The sequence below is a fragment of the Macrobrachium nipponense genome, chromosome 18 (genome assembly GCF_015104395.2).
Source record: "Macrobrachium nipponense isolate FS-2020 chromosome 18, ASM1510439v2, whole genome shotgun sequence".
Classification (NCBI taxonomy): domain Eukaryota; kingdom Metazoa; phylum Arthropoda; class Malacostraca; order Decapoda; family Palaemonidae; genus Macrobrachium; species Macrobrachium nipponense.
The window spans coordinates 28,202,236-28,222,531 of NC_087211.1; the positions used below are offsets into that span (position 1 = coordinate 28,202,236).

A 20,296-nucleotide genomic window follows, 5' to 3' on the forward strand; every position below is an offset into this window, starting at 1 on the left:
ACCTCTGCCTGTCCTCATGATACCTCAGTCTTCTTAGAGTCTGTGGCCTCTACACATGAAGAAGATTATGGGGAACTTGTTCATAGCTTCCTCAGGTGTGCTGGTCATAACGCAGGTAAGTACTGGCACAGGTAAGCATTACTTGCATACTGTGAATTTGATTCTCTCTTTTACCAGTGTTATGTGGGTTCGTGGACCCAGTACAGCATTAGAGGAGCCTACATCAACCCATCAAAGTGACTCCATGGTACTGGTAAAGGTAACCTGGGGTTCCTAGAACAAGTACCTGGGGTGATACAAGTCTTCTTTAAAGACCGCACACCTGAAGCCCCTAAATCACGAATCTAGCGTGCATCAGTTACTTCTGCTACCTGAAAATTCAAAGAAACTTGAGCAGAGGCAGGCTCTATACCAGCAAGCAGAGTGATTCCATTTTACTTGTAAAGAGTAACTTGGAGTTTTGAAGAAACCTGAGTAGCCTACCAGAAGTGATGCAGGTCCCGTCAGAGACCCATGCACCTAGAGTTTCTGAGACATGAATGGATCGATAATCAGTTGCTCTCTCCACCTGTTTGTCTGGGGAGACTCGAGCAAAATAAGGACATACCAATCCATGGAAGTGACTCCACAATACTGGTAAAGGTAACTCAGGGTTTCAATGAATCCTGCGTAACCAGGGTGGCACGGTTCTCTTAGGAGGTCCACACACTCGGATCTTCAGTCTCGTATTGGACAACCTTCAGTTGCTCCCTCTACCTGAGTGTCTGAAGAAACATGAGTCTCGGAGGCTGACTTCCTGGAACTAGTATTGGTGTCATGGGTTACCTCTTCGATGACTACCATATCGGAAGAGACCCACATCCCTGGTGTTCCTGTGTTGCAGGTCTATGTGGGAATGGGAAGCTGAGAATAACCGCACACACTGGACTCTCTCTCTCACTGAGTCGAGCAACAGCTGCTTTATGCCCATAGACGAATCAAAATTAGTAATCTGCAACAGACACTGCAATACTGAAGGTATTGCTAGTGAGAGAACCCGAACTTTCCAATTCCCTTGCGCTCTACAACATCTGAAAAAAATAAAACATTACAAATGCCAAAGTAATTTTCAGCATGAACGCATCCTGACTGGTTGGGCATGACTCCCACCGATCATCAGTAGTTAACTACATGCTTAATCACCTTGTTTAAAGTTAAATGGCTGGTCTCTAGCTATGCCAAAGTATCCTCCTTTTGTAAAGACCTCAGGTTTGTATATTGTGTAGGAACAACTATGCAAATATACTGTAGTAGCCTAGCCTACATATACAGTATACTCTTCACACATATATAATTATCAATATCAGCTAATTCTTATTAAAGCCTTTAAATGAGTTCACACACTTTTAGTAGATTTTTCCAAATCCCATTCATATACTTCTTTACCTTTGTGCACGCCCTTCTTATGTACATAATGAATTCCTTCCAGAATTTTCTGAGCTCTTTCTCCTCATTCCTTAGCCTGAACAGCCTCAGCAAACGTGTTTCAAAGGTAATAGGTTTTGAATGAGGACATGGCACACTGATTTAAGGGTTGTATAAGAGAAGTTGTGTTTGGTTGTAGAAATATAACTCGTTAATATCACTGATGTGCTGAGGGTGGCTGGGAGCATTGTCAAGAATCAGCAGAATTTTGAAGGGGATATTGTTTTCCCTACAATAATCTTCCACTCCTGGAATGAAGCAATGCCCAAGCAGTCTTCAAATAGCAGTGCAGTCAACCATGCTTTTTTATTATGCCGGTAATGCACAGAACGCCTATGTTTGCTAATTCCTGCTAATGCCCTTGGATTTGCAGTGATAAATGATGAAAGCTTGAGTTTATACCCAGCCACATTTCCCACAAGCAGAAGAGTCAGTCGATCTTTGTATGCCTTAAACACAGGGACAATACAGCCTGTTTTGTCAACATTAAAGATTTGCTTTGGCAAGTACCCTTCATCAACGATGATCTTATACAATGACTCTTAAATTTAACTGGTACACTGCTAATATTCACGCTATGAAAATTATGGCAGTTTTGAAATGATGAAACCATCCAGCACTTACTGCAAAATCTATCAATATCAGCACTTGCTGCAAAATCATTGTTGTAGGTACCATCATATTTTTTTCTAATTCCTCGTAAAGCAAGTGTGCCTTTGATTGAATGGTCAAGAGGCTGAGTGGCATATGCTCTTGTAGAATGGGTGCTCAACGTGGAAACTTACCTGCATCGGCCACCAGTCCCAGCATGTGACTGCTCGAATCCCACTCTCTGCCCAAAGGAGGAGAATAAAGGATAATGAGGAAGGAGGAAAAGAGGCCAGTCATTCACATCACTCTCACTTCCATAACAATGCACCTTTGGCAAAGATATTCCATGTCCTCTTAAAGGAGCTGGGTAAGCCACACAACTTGTTGAGCAGTCACCACAGGTCCTGATCGTCTCACCAAGCCATAAAGAGATTGTGTTCTTGGACACTTCTTTCTTGGATGAGCAGCATTCTGTCCGTCACTCGAATTTAGAGGATGAGTTGCCAATCTGTATATTTCACTGGGAAATGTGTCTGGCTGATAGAGATATCATGGGCAGTAAAATTACACTTGAATACCTGCATGTTAACCAAAATAGGAGGGAAATGGAACCCTCTTATTTGGTGACAAATGCCAATACTATGTAGTTGTTGCTCAACAAAAGCACTGCGTGTCTCAAAATCAAATCCTATAAACTCTCAGGTGTCTGAAAGGTTTCTTCGAGTTTCAGGATGTTAATGAGAAGGTACTTAACATCTTGGTCACACTCTTTAAGACAACTGTCCTACAGGTTTGCGCCTATTACTCAGTCAGCACATCTGGTAACAGACACATGTCGCAAGGAGAATACTCAAGTTTATTCAAAAGGTTCCTGTTGATTGAGCACCAGCCTAATCACTTCCTCATCATTCAAGAGAGGAAAAGATTAAAGGCTGTTAGCATACCTCCTTCATTCTCTAATGAAGAGAGCGAAGAAGAACCTTTCCCGAAGGGAGGCTTCTATAGCAATAACAGGACACTGGAGTCGACTAGCTCTTGGAAACACAGGAGAGGGGGAAGTTCAATGGAAGATGGCCAAGGCCCAGAAGGGAGCATATTCATCGTGGTACCAGCAATAGACAAATGCCTGTTATGAGCGCTATCTTCCCTTCTGTCCTCTCCCCAGAAGAGAAACAGAAGAAACAGAAGAGGGCTGAGTATTTCAACAATCATCCTTCGAAGACTAAAACTTCTTAGGGGACAGAGGAAGGGCTGGCCTGACCATAAGGTCGGGTCAGACAGTTACGAAGACCCAAATGCCTTGACCAAGACCCGAAGGATAAGGCAGGTGCCCTGTCACAACCACTGATTGTCATGGAATCTGTCAATTCTCAGAAAAGAGAGAGGCAAAATCAAGTAAAGGACTGTTCCTCAGGGTCGAGACAACTTGGGACACACGAATCTGGAGATCTGAATTAGTACACTGTCCTTTTTGTTATCACTAGAATAGCCCTCAGGTTGCTGTCTGGTGCTGGGTAGAACAACTACCCCAGATTGGGACAGTCTCTATAAGGCAGAATTCCTTCGGGAATGATTGCATTCAAGGAAGTTTAAGCCTTACAGAAAGTGAAGGAGCACAGATCCTGTCAAGATTGTGATGCTTCAAGTTTCCAGTTTCTTGTTTGCAGCAAGGTAGACAGTGAGAGACCCAAGTCCAGATGTAGCCGAGACAGAACCATCTGCAGTTGGCACAGGACCCTTCCGAGGTAAAGAAGAATTGCTCCTTTCGTGGCAGGAGAGGGGAATTGAGCTTGATTGGTCATCTTGAAACTGAGTGAACCGCCTTGTCTGGAGAAAAGGTATTCATCTAGCCGAGAACCCCCTCACAAACAAGGAATGTGGGACCCTACGTAAACTCTTGTTTTCCCTAAGAGCAAGTGCTTCGATCGGTTTAGATTATTCACAGGGAAAGCCACGGTCCTATTCCCAAGATCAGTGCTGCCGAATTGGTGTAAAGATCTCTGCCAAGTGAAAATTGAGGGTATTCGTATCCCAAGGTAAACCCTTGAGTTTTCCTGAGGCACAAAACTCCCAATTTTATCTCCTTGAAGGGAGATTTGACAGGACCCATTGAAACTTTCCCCATTACTAGAGTGTATGATGAGAAGATCGGAGGATTGATCTCGAGAGACTAACACTTGTCGCAGATTACATCAACACAACTATGGGGTGTACTTGTCTGCTAAGAACTATCGCTTTCCTCCCATGTGCACTAGTCTCCTTTGAGGTCTAAAACCCTCGAGAAGAAAGTTCAAAGAGGGACTCTATGCCTACTATCCTATGCGGTCGGACCTTAAAGTCCAAAACACAAGAATGGTACCTGACTAAGTGCTTAAAAAATTGCTGGCAGGCAGTGTTAAAACACCTAAGTGTCTAGGCACTTCTTCCATGAAACACCCAAGATTAAATAAAATCCAGGGCGGTCAATAATACATCAGCAGAGCACTCATGTTCACAATAAATCCCAAGTGCTCGGCTATGCCCCCAAATCTCGTAAAAATGATTATAAAGAGCTGTCTCCTATTGACTTCAAAGCACTCGTGATACCAAGGAATTTGAGCACCAGAAATCTAAGGAATACAAGCGCTTGGTGAGACTCCTGAATCTTGTAAGGACAATCATCAGAAGTGCTCGGCAAGTGCCAGAAATTCTAATGAATTCTAGCACTTGGTGAGACTCCCGAATCTTGTAAGGACAATCATCGGAAGTGGGCAGGGCTAATGAGAGAACCACTGCCTTCTTGATTGAGTCCATCCCTCAGAAGTTCTGTAGAACTTTCAAAGGGAACCTCCTCACTGCCTCTCCAGGTGTTCGAATCCTAAGAATCGAGACACCAAGTGAGAACCCACAGAGCACTCACAAGCACTAGCAGTAGTGCTGGTAGGAAGAGACAAAACACGCTAATGTCTCACCCTTTCTCTCACCTTATGCCTGAACTGGGAGGGAGAGAGTACTCTCCATCAGATGCTTGGGATGCTCACAATTTGTTAGAAACACTAGCACTTGAAGCGGCTCGCGAAAGAGCCCCAACGCAGCACCAGTCTAGAGGCGGAACCTCTAGAACTGATGACTGAATGCAAGCCAAAGCTTACATTTCCAAAGCTCCCGAAACACAAAACCCAGGGACATGTGAATCAGTTCCCGAGCATGAAGGTTGAGAAGAGCCGAAAAGCGATCCCACCGCCTCCTAAGAAGAAGGCAGCCCTTTAGAAATCCTGAAGAATGACTTTTTAGGAGGGGGGGAAAGCAGCCTTCCTTTCTTTGGCTAAAGGGGGTCTTTTGGGTTTCCCAGGACCTCCTCAAACCCCAGAAAAAGAAGAGGGGCAGTGGTGGTTGACATTTCTTCTACAGGGCTTCTTGTACAGGATGTTGATTAGAAACCGTCAATAGCAGTGGCAGGAGTCACAAGGCGGCTGGGGCCAGAGGCACAGTAGAAGCTGCCCAGTGACTGAATGGTCATCAGGACACCATTAGCAATCTAACAGAAGGCACAGCAGGGGAACTACACACACACACACACACAAACACATACACAAGAGGCAGTGCCAAAGCCTACTAGTGTGTAACAGGTACACTCCCAACAGGAAGATATACAATCATCTACTGCTGTGTCCTACAAATGCTGACTGTCAACCTAAAGAAGAAATTAAAGATAGAATTAATAAAAGGAAACTCCTCTTGTTTTAAGGGCACTGCCCTCCAAAGCGAGAGGAGATCCCGAGAATATGTCACCCAATCACCCACACCCCTCCCCCCTCCTCCTAAGAGGGTGAAGGACAACAAAAGAATACTGGGAGGGAAAAACTGAGGGTGAAAGCTCCAAAGTTTTCCTTCCGGCAGACTCTCCGACAGTGCAAGCAGCAGGATTAACATCTCAAAACAAATATACTGTCATGCCCTTATCAAAGATAATAATGTGATGGGGACAAATGTTACGCCCTTGGCCGCCAACCCAGGCACACACTTGGGGAAGGCGCTCTGCAAGGATATTACAAATCGTGGGTTTGTATGTTAAAAATATCAAACACAGTATAATCAAAATGTTTACCAAAATAATAAAAGAAAAGATCCCACCAGGGAAACACAAGTTTAATGACAGCCAGGCAAGAGTTCATGAAAAGACCTCTGTATCTCATAAAGGCCGAAAGCAAAGTGGAATGTTTACATATGGGCGGGCGGGTCTCCTCGCCTACCATATGGTAGTTACTGTCTAGGCACCTTGTTTAAAAGTTTTAATGGTCATGTTCCAGCTTTGCTGTAGGCAATTCCTAATGAAAAGGGTAGATCTAAGCCCATATACCACGGCGAACTAAACTGTGGCAATTAAAGTTTCTTTATTGAATTTTACCTTCTGAATAAGAATTGAAACTAATATTTTTTCGGCCAGCTGTAATTAACCTGTAATTTACCTTTGAACTCTATCCTACGGTAAGGGGGACCAATGGGAACGCTGGGTTTTGGGTGGGGTAGAACACTTGGGAGAATTATGCCTTACAACTCTATCGTACGGTAAGGGGGACCGATGGGAAAGCAGGGTTATGGGTGGGGTAAAACACCTTGGGGAAGGTTTTGCCGTGTTATTGTGTTATTTCCTCTTATTTATGACATTTTAAACACGAAATACAAGCTGAAATAAAGCGATAAATAAAACGATAATGGAGCCGTTACATAGCCAAAATCCACCTATTACTACTGCTATTACGATGTTGAATCCTACTACGTATGTGCTAATCCTACTGCGTATGCACCAATCCTACTGCGCATGTGCCATGTTATAGGGGAGCTTTTGTTTCAGATGCCAACTTCCTAAGTAGGAAATAATAACTATATGTTACACTTCTAAGATTGCCTTCCTTTAAGGGGGGTACAGGGGGCCTCCGCCCCCCCGGTCAGGTAACATGTTCTACTAGGTTAGGCTAGGTTAGGTTGGTTTACTATCATAACCTTAAGATACACTTCTAAGATTAACTTTCTTTAATGGGGGGTACGGGGAGTAAAGCAGCTGCTGAACTCTATCCTCCACCCCTCTAAGGTAAGGTTCCTAATCTTTATGTACTTTATTTAGTTATACCAATTGTGTTTTGGTGTTCCAAAGGTTTAGTGCTTTTGATGTTGGTGATATTTATTGGGAATTATTTTCCGTTTCCCCACGTGGCTTTACTATCCCAGTACCCCACCCCATCCTCCCCCTACCAGACATATGGCTCCCTGGTGGTTATGTATCCCACACCCCGTACCAGAATTCAAATATGGCGGTTTGTTTATGTTTCTTGGCCCCAAACCAAAACTTCAAAGATTGTTCAGTCGAAGTTGACTATGGCAGTTAACGTTTTCCTATGTTATTTTACTTACTTTACAAGAATTTAAAGTAATATTTTGATTGTCAGCTGTAACTAATCTGTTATATACCTTTGAACTCTGTACATCGCTACATCGCACCCCTTGTAGTCTTCAAAGGTAAATTACAGTTTAGTTACAGTTACAGTCGACCGAATAAATATTACTTTAAATTCTTGTTCAGGAGGTAAAATAACATAGAAAAACGTCAACAGCCTTAGTCTATCTTACAGCAGAATGTGGCTTCGAGTTACCATGAAAAGGACCAAGGGGTTGTATATTGTGAAGGGACAAGTAAATTCAATTAGACTAAAAGGGACTCTGCTCAAATTAAACTAATGTAATTAGAATTGCAGGTAAGTTCAGTTAGGCCAAGGAATTCAAGTGAGTTTTGACCAGGTTTAAGTCAAGTTAAGGCAAATCAAGTACCAAAATTAATCGAAATATACAAGTAGGTCTCATTTGGCTAAATATTCTATGTAAAATTGTTGAGTTTAAACCCATAAACAGTTACATAACTGTTATATTAACAGTCTAATAAAGTAAAGACCTCTAGAAGTAAATAAAGTAAGGAAAACAGTTACGTCTTTAAAACATGTGAGTAAAATGTTAAATCACAAAACTGCCTCCTATTGAACAACTATAAACTCAAATCACCCGACCAAGACAAATCACTTATCTTAATTTACCCCTAAACTGAAACAAATCCTATCTATTTGGTTGGTAAAAAACAATGACCTCTACTTATGTTCATGGAAATAAATTTGTACATTGATAAAATTCATGCCACTTACTAACATGTGTTCCAACGAGAAAGGGAGCAGATGGCCACTTCAATACTTTGGTTCCTTTCCGACAGATAAGGATTTGGAAAGGATATGGAGGTTAGGATAGGTAAAACATTGAAAAGGAGGACATGGGAACCAACTCTCTTACAAGTTATCAAGTTATACTTTGAAGCTGAAGCTAACATGTGTATGCATGTCCATCTACTACTACTTGTAGTACCAAGCCATGCTGTTGGCCTAGACTCATGAAAAATTTCACCCGGTAAACGGTTCTTTATCAGTCACTAAATTAATTTATTTACTGACCTGAAAAATCTGTTAAATCTCTCTATTTATTAAATTAATCTAATAGAATTGGCAACGGTTAATCAAATTTTAAATGCTTAATCTAATAGTATTGGTAACAGTTAATCAATTTTAAATGTTAAGCAAAAATTATTAAAAGTACATACAATGCGCAAGAATTCTGTTAGGTTCACTAAAGAGAACAGAGTTTAGTATTCGTAACTGTTAGCAGTGTTTTTGCTAATAAGGAAGTTAAATTATAAACAAATAAATTTACAACAGTGCCCTAAGGCATGTTATGTTATGTGTGGTTGGTTAGTTTACATACTAAACATTATTCCTTTTCAGTGCTCTAGGTTAAGTTAGGTGGGGAGTTTAGGGCTAAGAGAGGACCTGGCATCCTAGGCTAGATTATGTTAAGTGAAAGTCCAGGGGCCAGTCTCTCCCCAACTAGGTAAGGACACATCCTCCTAGATTAGGTTAGGCATGTCTGGATCTAAGTTAGGTAAAGTAGGGTGGCAAAGGTGAAGTCACGGCCCATAAGTTAGCATAGATAGGGGCTCTAGGAGTAGATCAGGACCCAATGTCTAGAGTTAAGTTAGGTAGGGGGTCTAGGTGTAGATAAGGATGCTGCCCCCTAGATTGGGTTGGTTTAAAATTATCTGTATATTTTACTCACCCAAAAACAATGCTTTCCAACTGATGTCCCCAGGATTGTAGGATATAAGAGAAATGTCCACTCTCTTCATAACTACTTATTTGCTAAAAAATAGAATTTCCGAAACATTCAAGCATAAAAATGTTTAAAGTAAAATTTTTCCAGATAATCTTTTTACCAGTAGTGCAAGAATATTAACCTTCAATGATACAAATTACTACTTAATTTTAACTTTCTAAAAAAGTTAAAATTTAGTATTTAAGCCCCAATCTTTGAAAACTGGGCAAATGAAGTCCTTGGGAAAACCTGTTCCCTTGCTAACTCATCACTTCTACACATAAAATAACTATGAGGATCTTATTGAGAAAGACATTTCTTTTAGGGGGGCGGCAGGATGGGTTGGGAATAAAAAGTGAAATCTGAGATGGTTACTACTACATGGACATACCCTATCTTAATTCAGGAGGGTGCGCAGTTGCTTTCTTACTTTCCACCTAGCCCTACTTCATAAAAATGGTTGCAGTGGTGTTTACTGGGGATTCATTCTGGGCTAATCTAGGATAGCAATTCCCATTTGACCTACCCTGGAACATTAAACACCATTAAACCTTAAGGAGGTGGCTAGGTTCTAAGTATTCGCCATGGTTTTTTAGTAGAGGTGGAGTTTGTTAAATAATGACAGGAATTGTTGTCAGTATGAGTAGAAACATCGGAACTAATGGAAAGTCACATTTCCACAAACTGTTAAACTGCATAATGATGTGTAAAAGTTAATGGAATTCCTCTAGTTATAATAGTAGCTACAACTGCAAAAATACCAACTTCCTTGATTTTTTCATATTGTCTTAGAGTTAAGTGCATTTTTCTTATTTTTATAGCAGACAACACAAAATAGAAGGCAATCACTCACCTTCTACTTTGCCAAACAAGACACTAAAACACTTGCAAAAATCAGATCCGGAAATTCAGGGTTCCTAAATTCTGCGACGGTTACACCACCTAGCTTAAAAAACAAAAGGAACTATGACTGGGCCAGAGCGAAAACGACTACCAAAGCATTCGTCAATCGTCATTGGTTATTATTATTATTAGAGTGTATAAATATATATATATATATTATATATATCATATATATGAAATATATATATATTATATATATGTGTATATATTAATATATTCTAAGTATGTTAATGTTAAATTATTAATTATTTATTGTTTCATTACGACGATAGTAGCCAGTGCATCTGGCTCACAGACAATTTGGAATACTGTAACAAATATGGCGTCTTGTGTAAACAAACAAGATATGATGTTGCAATTGCCATTGGTGATTATAGGTGTATCAATGCGAGGGTTATTGGTGTCTTTGCCTCTACCTTGAGTGATGTAGTCATGAAGAATGACTGGAGAGACGAGCAAAAAAGACTTTTCAACAGAAGTGTTCCTTTGTGGTTAGACTTTTCACGTACCTCTTAGTTTGAATAGACTGGATCATCATCAACTACTGGAATGTGCATATGAATAATGATTATGGCTTGAACTTGTTGCATGGTCTAAAAAGATCGGAAAATTGGTGAAAATCAATGTCGACGTATAGTATATGTCAATTATCATTATCACCACAGATGCGCATGCGCATCATAAGTCAGTCCCTTGCTTTTCCTCCAGTACCCATCTACTTAGACAATAGATAAATGAATAGGCAGATATATACTAGCGACGCAAATAAAAGGTGCGGCCCATGACCACGATCAAAGGGCCAAATGAAGTCACTTACACAAAACAACACACCTGGTCTCTCTTAGTAAAAAAAAAAAAAAAAAAACCGTGTACCACCACGGGCTCTTGCTCCTAAGAGCAATCCGTAAACACTAGACTTCGTCCTATGCCAACGTAGCTGTCAATCTATCATTTATGCTGAGACTTGTAAACATCAATGTCTCTCGCTCTCTCTAAAATATTTTTTTTTTTTTTTTATGGAAGCAAAATATGCATAATGAGTGCTTGTACGTATACGTGTGGAGAGAGAGAAAACGTAAGTTCTTAAATGATTGTAATTCATTCTAAATTAGTCTGACCTTATTTCATGGGGAGCATTTTCTTCTAAACAGCCCTAAAATTTAATATGAAATTTGGCTTCGTGATGCTTTGGTCAGTAAAAGATATTTGTCCCAGATATAAGTTTATGTTTTAGTTTTTTGTAAAAGAAAACTATTGAGAAAGCTTTGTCTATCCGCCCCTAGATCCTAAAGCTAGCTGGTGCTAGAGAGCTGCAAATTGGTATGTTGATCATCCACCCTCTAATCACCAAACATACTAAATCACAGCCCTCTAACCTCAGTTGGTTTTATTCTATTTAAGGTTAAAGTAAGCCATAATCGTGCGTATGGCAACGCTATAGGACAGGCCACCACCGGGCCGCATATTTCCCAAGTCTGGAAGAGTGTAGGATTAGGGGAAAATCAGGACTAATCAAAGCGCATGGAGCTGATCCATGACGTCACAAGCCACGCCTTTTAGCTCCTCAGTCGCATATCCATTAGGGCCAGTCGCGATGCCGAAGAAAAAGTTCCCAATTTCACAGTTTACGGCTTGTATGACCTTTACATTTTAGTCAGATATATTTAAACATAATGCAACACTAATTAAACAACAATATATTTTTCAAATGAGATACACCGTGAAATATATTATGCGTAATTGGCTTCCTGTGGTAATGGTTAGTGCCTGTTAATTTCTGCCTGCTCGCAAAGTCAATATTTACTGCATAAATATTTTCATTGCGAGATTGTAAATTATATACCATGATATCTGACCTATTTGTAGGATTTCTATGGACATTTGCTATTTCGTAGTAATGCTCATTACTGTGCATTGGCCTCCTGTCTTAGGCTGTAGTGCTAATTACAGGTCATATGCCATCATTTTTACAATATTGTATATTGTTTGATTCATCCCATGAGTTATCGCAACTCATTATAAATGGCATTGAACATGCATTTTCAAGTATATAATTTAGAAACTCACGATGAAAATATTATCTATGCAGTAAATATCGGCTTTGCGAGCAGGCAGGGAATTAACAGGCACTGGCCACTATTATCAAGAGGGAGAAGCCAATAACGCATAATATATTTCTTCCCTAACTTCAAAAGAGAATCGTCTAAAAACAATCCAATTCCACAGTCAAACAGAACAAAGAAAACTCTAGAGCTTCGTCGACTTTGAAGCGATCAGTAAACTTTCGTATGGTGTGGTTACACTGAAGTAAAGATCATTTAGGAAAGTCAAACAAGGATTTTGAGAAGTGAGACCATGTGTGTCTTCTGTGTTTGCCCGTATTGCAACTGGATGGACATTACTGACGTTTTATCGACGGATATTTGATTATTTCTTTTAATACTTCCCAGCTCTTCGATAACATTGAAATGATGGAAAAATGATTTAATTATCGAAATAAATGAGTGAAAAATTCAAGTGTACTATAGCACGTATGACGACGTAAAAATGTCTTATTACAGCTTTTTACACAACTGAATATTCTAAAGGATGGGGCACCTCTTACGTTATTCTTTATTCCTTTGTTTCTTTCTTGCTAACTGTGAGTTTCTTACTTGGTTCCAAATTGCCGAAAAACTGTAGGATCCGCAGAGTCTTTGACGTCATCATACTTTAGAAAAGACATTTGAAGAATCGCATGGGGTTCTCTGTATTAACTGTCAAATCCACACTATTGTCACACCCAGGAAATAAGTCTTTCCTCTTTTCCTGGAGAGACTTTATTTTCAGTCCTCCCGATATCAACCAAATTTGAAGGCTCTAAAACCAACATTTTAAATCATCTTGGCTCAGATAACTTGATACCATCTGTGGCTGTAGTTGGTTTTGTGTTGAATCGTTACTAAAGCATAAAAGGCTGGGTCTAATCAAGAGCGTCTCGACTTCATTATGACAGGAGTAAACCTTGCTTCCTTCAAGGCATCGAATCAGTTTTCACTACACTCTAATGAAAAAGGCATCCAAAAGTTACTTTGCATTCTAAACAAAAGAAAGAAACTACGGGTTAAGTAATATACTCCATTATAATAGCGTGTTGAAAGAAAGGAACTTTGTCGAATAATGCAATAGATAATAAAGAAGGTACTGCCTTCCATGCACACGCGTTGGTAAGTGCTAAAATATGGGAAAAGGGAGTTCTTCAAAAAATGAATATATCTCTGCGTCCACACTAAGGAAATCTTATGCATAAATAAAAACTGTGCCGCACCCTTTCAAAACGTCATTTGTCAATGAGGAGTCAACGTCATTTGTCAATGAGGAGTCAACGTCATTTGTCAATGAGGAGTCGTAACCGAAATAGCCTAATTCTCGGTGGCCACCGTTCAAGTGGTTTTCAATTACCTTCACGGAGCAATTTCAGACATTAGCTTCACTAAACATTATGCATTCATTCATGGAGATTTTTAATGAAAGGAACCATTCAGAATGTTGTTTTCATCTGCCATATTAAATTTAATAACTGTTGTTTCCTCCATCGCACTAGATTTGTCCTCCGGAAACCATTTCCGTTGGATTGTGTTGGGAAAATCAACGAATAGCTTGGCCATGGGTTTGCATCCCATTACCATGGTTTATATATATATATAGATATATATATATATATATATCGATAGTCAAAATGACCCTCGTTTAAACAGAGAGAACCCCTAACTGGGAAACGTAACCTACCTTCCATAATCCCTTTGAGTTTCATCTCTGAAGTTTGCTGAAAAATCAATTATTAAAACTTTAGGAGAATTCAAACTCCCACTACTACAAAAATATAATCTTTATTTCTCAAAATGGAATAAAATGAGTTAAAGAACATCCCAAAAAATCGTTAATCTACCATTATTCTTCCCGAAATCATATTTAAGTAAGTACCCCCTCTGATCTATTTCTGTCTGACTATTCATAGTCTTTATCAATAAAAGTCAACAAAAGTCTAAAGAATTCATTTTCTTAAATGGTGACTTCGAATCCATCTGAAAATGAGAACATAATTATCAAACAATGAAATGTTAAAGTTCATCAGTAAATGAGTGTCGCATCACACTTCCCTTTCTCTAGAAACTGAACTCAATGTCACGATTTAAAAGGTATAACTTTCACTTTACCTTTTCCGATGGATCTCCAAACGCCTTCCCCTATGGCGTGTTTCCACATACAATCAGTATCAGTTAATACCCCTCAATCACCTCACTAGGGTTTTTTTATTCCATCTTTTTCGTCTTACAAACGTACGTATTTACATTGACTAACAGACACATGGATACACGCATGCTACTGAACACACGAACGTATGCACGCTAGTCTATTCTGTGCGTTTTCATTTCCCCACGTACACGATCATTTATCGAACGCACACACTCGGCGATATTAAAGGACATTTGTAGCTCGATATATATTATATATATATATATATATATATATATATATACCTTAGGCTTTACATAATCTCTTCTAGCAGATATAATCGTAATAATTATACATATACATACACACACACACACACATATATATATATATATATATATATATATATATATATACATATATATATATATATATATATATATATATATATATACATATATATATATATATATATATATATATATATATATATATATATATATATATATATATATATATAGACAAATACAGTATGCACACACAGTGACACAAACATGTATGTATGTATGTATATATATTATATATATATATATATATTATATATATATATATATATATACATATATACATACATATGTTTTTGTGTGTGTGTGTTTGTGTCACTGTGTGTGCATACTGTATTCGTCTATATATATATATATATATATATATATATATATGTGTGTGTGTGTGTGTGTGTATATGTAATAGTATATTATTACAATTATATTTGCTAGAAGAGATTACGTAAAGCCTGAGGTAGGATGTAGTCCATAGACAGTAAGACTTGGTAACTGAACATTATCATCAGAAAATCCGAGAAGCAAGAACGGAAATATATAAATGATAGAGTCTTCTGGATGGCTGAACTGGAATGTAAGGGAACAAGGCTCCCCGATAGTTTTCTTGAATTTTGTAACGAGAAAATCTAGAACATAATTGTTACTTGTGTTGAAACGCCGAACCGGATGAATACTACACTACAGACAAATGATACACCAGGGGTGCACAACCTTTTGAGCTACTCGGGCCACATCATCAAACATATATCTAGTCGAGGGCCACTAGACTAGATTTTACATGAAATGATAAATAGTTTGTAGAATGTTTAAAGATTAAAAAAACACAGTTGCTCACGTGTTTTGTTTTAATGAGATTTTTGACACTGAGATTCATGTACAAGTTTTTTTTATGTTAGGATGGAAATTTGTGGTTGCCAGTCTTAAAACAGAGTGCAGATTTTGATCACTTAGCCTGCTACGAATATTTGACTTGGTCTGGTTGAGCAGACTAAATGTTTGTTCACATATATATGTAGGTAGAGCCAAATAAGCTTGCATAAATAGCAGCTTTGTTTTCTCAAAATAAGGAAAACTTGATCTTTGGCCAAGCTATTATAAAGTTGAGCAAGTCCCCTTCATTATACTTGGTACGAAGGCTGTCATTATTCTGAAGATCAATCAGTTCGATTTGTGCTTCGAATTCTACTTCATCAGGAGATACAGAAAAGGGGTTGCTGAACAACTTCAAATCATTGACTTCTTTCTTTAGGTCCTCAAATCGGCTCTCAAAGGCCTCCAAAAGTTTTCCTAATTTTGCTGCATAATATTCATGTCTATTGCATACTTTGTGTTTCTCACACATAAGTTTGTAATTTGGGAAGTGTCCTAACTCTCCTTTAACTATCTGTAACTGAAACAATTTTAGTTTTTGTTCGAAAGCTGTCACATAATTGGCTAGCTGAGAAATAAGTTGGTTATTCCCCTGAAGTTTATGATTCAAGTTATTTAAATGACTTGTGAGATCTACAAGAAATGACAAATCACAAAGCCAGTCAGCATTTGTAAGTTCTGGTACTATCTTATTCTTTTCATTAAGAAATATCTCAATTTCATCCAGAAGACTGATAAATCTTTTCAGCGTATTTCCCCTGCTTAACCACCTTATTTGAGTGAAAAACACTAAATCGCCATATTCTGCTTCAATTTCATCAGAAATTGCTTGAATTGCCGGTGATGCAAAGCTGAGCGTGACTTGATAAAACTGACTGTAGAAACTACAACTTTCATTACATGATCAAAGTCCAGTTCTTTTCCACACAAATTTTGTTGATGTATTATGCAATGAAATTGTTTCAGTTCATATTTTCGCTCTCCAAGGTGTTTAATCAATAGCTGCACCAATCCATTCTGCTTGCCTATCATTGCAGGAGCCCCATCAGTTGATATTCCTACTAACTTGTCCAAATCTAACTCAATTACTGAAATTTGTTCTAAAAGTCCATTAAGTAAATCACTACCAGTTGTCTGCCCCTTCAATGAACTGAGCCCTACGAGTTCCTCATGAAAGAAAAGTCCTCTGTCACACCACGTACAAATACAAGTAGCTGAGCCGTAGATGTAACATCAGTAGATTCATCAGTGGCTAGGGAGAAGTACACAAATTGTTTACTTTTCTCCTTCAACTGGTCTACTATATCACCCGACAAATCAACAATACGACGTTGCACTGTCATACGATTCAAACTGATATTCTCAAACTTTTTCAAAACATCTGGAGAAAGTTTTTGAGCAGCAAGTAGAATACACTTTGTTTTAATGAAAATCCTACCCCTCTGAAAAATGCCGGTGAAATGTTTAGCAATCAGGTTTGCAATTTCATAACTCACTTCTGTTACTTCCTGTGCCTCTTTATTTTTCTGAATAAACATATTTTTCTGCACATGAAAACCTTGCATTAGTGATTTAATTTTCTGCTTTCTTAGTTCACCAACAAATTTTTCATAAGGCTTGTGCTTTGTCAGATAATGCCTTTGCAAATTGTATTCCTTACAAACGGCCACACTATTCTGGCATATCAAGCAAATGATTTTTTTTTTCACTGTTTTCCACAAAGAAATATTTATCTGTCCATATTTCTTGAAATTTTCTATGTTCATCTTCAAGCTTTCTTTTTCGACTTGAGTTTTTGTCCACAGAAGTACCAGAAGCCATAGTAGCTAAGCAAAATTAATCTGAAAACACTACAATGATAAATGCCTGGCCTTGTAGCAATATCTCCTATTTTAGACTGCGAAGAAACTATCGGAGCTCAGACAAATTGGCTAACTTGGAAGGTTGCCAAATAATCATTTTACAAACTTTTTAAACTGGAATTTAGATGTATTAGGAAACCATAATTATGAATGTAAAATACAATAAAAAAAAGAAAAACAAGAAAAACAAAAACAGGTTTCGCATCTGTTTAAAAAGAGAATAGTATTCAAAATTATGATTAATATTAATTTAGATATAACTTCAGGTGGTTACTTCCCTTCACAACAAACGAGGTTACTCCCGTCTAGAGTCTCTAGACAACGGTCTACACGAGGTGAACGTGTATGGCTGTCTACAAGCCATACGGCGCGCTCACCTCTTGTCTCGACTGCTTTCTTGTTCGAGGATGGTGATGAAATTATGAATTTAGTGAATGAACTGATTATAGATAACGAGATAATTCAACCAATAAAAAGAAAACCAAAGAAAATAATACCATACAAATAACATATATTATATATATATATTATATATATATATATATATATATAGTAAATAATTATATATATAATAATTTATATGTTATGTATGTCTATGTATGTACAAATATTATATAAAATATATATAGATATATATATATATAGTATATATAATATATTATATTTATATGTATGTTAAGTCTATGTAATGTACATAATATATATAAACTATTATATATATAATATTTAATATTAAATAATATATATATATTAATATTATATATATAGTTTATATATGCACACACATATACATACATACATACATATGTATGAGTGTGTGTGTGTTATATAGTACATTTTTACTATTTGTAATTATATCATAAGACGGAGTAATATGTTTTATATTTATTATTTCTTTTACTGTACAGAGAGTGATATATTGTGTTTTCTATGATAACTTCGGCCCTTATCAAAGGCATCATCCTCCACCAAACCTCTTCTCCCCAGATCTTCCTTTACTTTATCTTGCCATCTAATACTCTGTCTCTCAATATTTTTCCTCTAACATGGTCATCCCAAGCCCTCTTCACTCCCTCTTCATCATCCATCCTCAATATATGGCCATACCATCTCAATCATGCCTCTCTTATCACCTCTGTAGTACTTTTTACTAAGGCCGGCCCTTCTCATTTCGTCATTTTCCAATCTCTCAAGCAGCGATATTTCCATAATCCACCTCGCATTCTCTCCTCTGTTCTCTCAAGCTTTACTTCCTCTTTTCTTCTTAGAGCCCATGCTTCCGATCCATATATTAACACTGGTCTTATCACTGTACTGTAGATCTTGACTTTTAGCTTGATTGGCATTTTCTTATCACATACTACTCCAGCTACCTCTCTCCACTTCCCCCATGCAGCTTTTATCCTACTGTCAACTTCAGTCTCACATCCTCCCTCTTGGATTAAAGTAGATCCTAAGTATTTAAACTTTTCTGTCTGTTTTATAATCGAGCCTCTCCTTTCTTGTATTACTATTCTGCCTTTATCTTCCCTACTGTTCACCAAAACCTCTGCTTTATTCCCATTCACCTTTTATCCACCCCTCTCTAAAGACTCCTGCCACTCTCCAACCCTACTCTGTAGGTCTTCCTTATTTTCGGCAGTAATAACCATATCATCGGCATACAACAACTCCCATAGCTCTTCATTCCTGATCTCTTCACTTAACACATCCATGACCAGCACAAAAGAAAATGGGCTTGATGCTGACCCCTTGTGTAATCCAGCATTAACTTCAAAGTTTTCTGTTTACCCATCTGCTGTTATTACTTTGTGCTCATCCTTTGATATATTATCGCGACCAGCCTAGCCAACTTTTCTGGGACTTTCCTTTTCCTTAAAAACCAAAAGATCACTTCTCTTGAGATTCTATTGTATACTTTCTTTAGGTCTATAAATGCACAATAGAGCTCCTGATTTCCCTCTAGCTTCTTTTCCTGTAGCTTTCTTACTATGAAAATGGCATCCACCATCTGTCTTCCTCTCATGAATCTATACTGCTGTTTCCTGATCATTGCAATCTCTTAATCTCTCATCCAGTGTCCTCTCTAAAACTTTCAATCCATGCTCTGTTAGTTTAATTCTCCTGTAATTACCACAATTCATGACATCTCCCTTCTTGTATAAATATACTATACCATTAGACTCTCCTCCAAGTCCCTTGGCATTACTTAATGTAGTGCTTTACCATTCTTCATTTTACTTGATGTTCTCTTCATTTCTGTATCCTGTAACTCCATCACTGGTCCCTCCACCCTCTGTGGTTTCCCCATCTCCTTTTTCTTATTTTCATTATTTAAAAGTTGTTCAAAATACTCGCTCCATCTCTTCGGAATGCCTTCATCCCTATGCAATATATTTCCACCTCTATCAATGATGACACCCAATTTACCCAAATCCTTTCTCTGCCTTTTCCTCAAGTTTGAAATCTTATGGGTATCCCTTTCTCCTTTTCTTGTTCCCAGTCTTTCATTCAACTGCTCTGCCACTCTTTCAAAGCCATACCTACCTTCCTTCTCTCATCTCTTTCCTCTTCCCTATACCATTCCTCTGCAACCTGTGCATGAATTACTTTCTAGTTCTTAAATGCTTTTGATTTTCTTTTAATTGACTCTTTCACCTCTCCATTCCACCACTACTTTTCTCCCTCGCCACTCCATATCCGCTGGTTCGTCCCATGAGTTCCTCTGCTTCCCCTTCACATATTTCTCTCATGTCTGCCCAGATATTTTCCACACTGTTACCCTGTCCAAATTCTACATTCCCTCCCTCCAGCCATCTCTCTCTCTCACAGTTCTCCTAAATTGCTCCCCCTTTTCCCTTTTAAGGTCCCAAACCCTAATTCTAG

General features: G+C 38.2%; 1 protein-coding gene across 1 annotated transcript; it reads right to left on the reverse strand.

The window, feature by feature from the left end:
- Window positions 1–15,735: 15,735 nt before the first annotated feature.
- On the reverse strand, window positions 15,736–20,163 carry LOC135196534 (general transcription factor II-I repeat domain-containing protein 2A-like). Its single transcript, XM_064223382.1, has 4 exons — window positions 20,069–20,163; window positions 19,637–19,794; window positions 16,710–16,929; window positions 15,736–16,423 (listed from the first exon to the last, which is right to left on the reverse strand). Exons 1-4 carry the CDS (start codon window positions 20,161–20,163, stop codon window positions 15,736–15,738), a joined length of 1,161 nt encoding a protein of 386 aa, XP_064079452.1.
- Window positions 20,164–20,296: the final 133 nt, after the last annotated feature.

Coding starts and splice junctions, on each gene's coding strand:
- LOC135196534 (XM_064223382.1), bottom strand. CDS start 20,163: ATGAGAGAAATATGTGAAGGGGAAGCAGAGGAACTCATGGGACGAACC. Junction 19,795..20,068: donor AGTAGTGGTGGAATGGAGAG/GTGAAAGAGTCA, acceptor TATATTGCATAG/GGATGAAGGCATTCCGAAGA. Junction 16,930..19,636: donor ATCAAGTAAAATGAAGAATG/GTAAAGCACTAC, acceptor AACTTTCTCCAG/ATGTTTTGAAAAAGTTTGAG.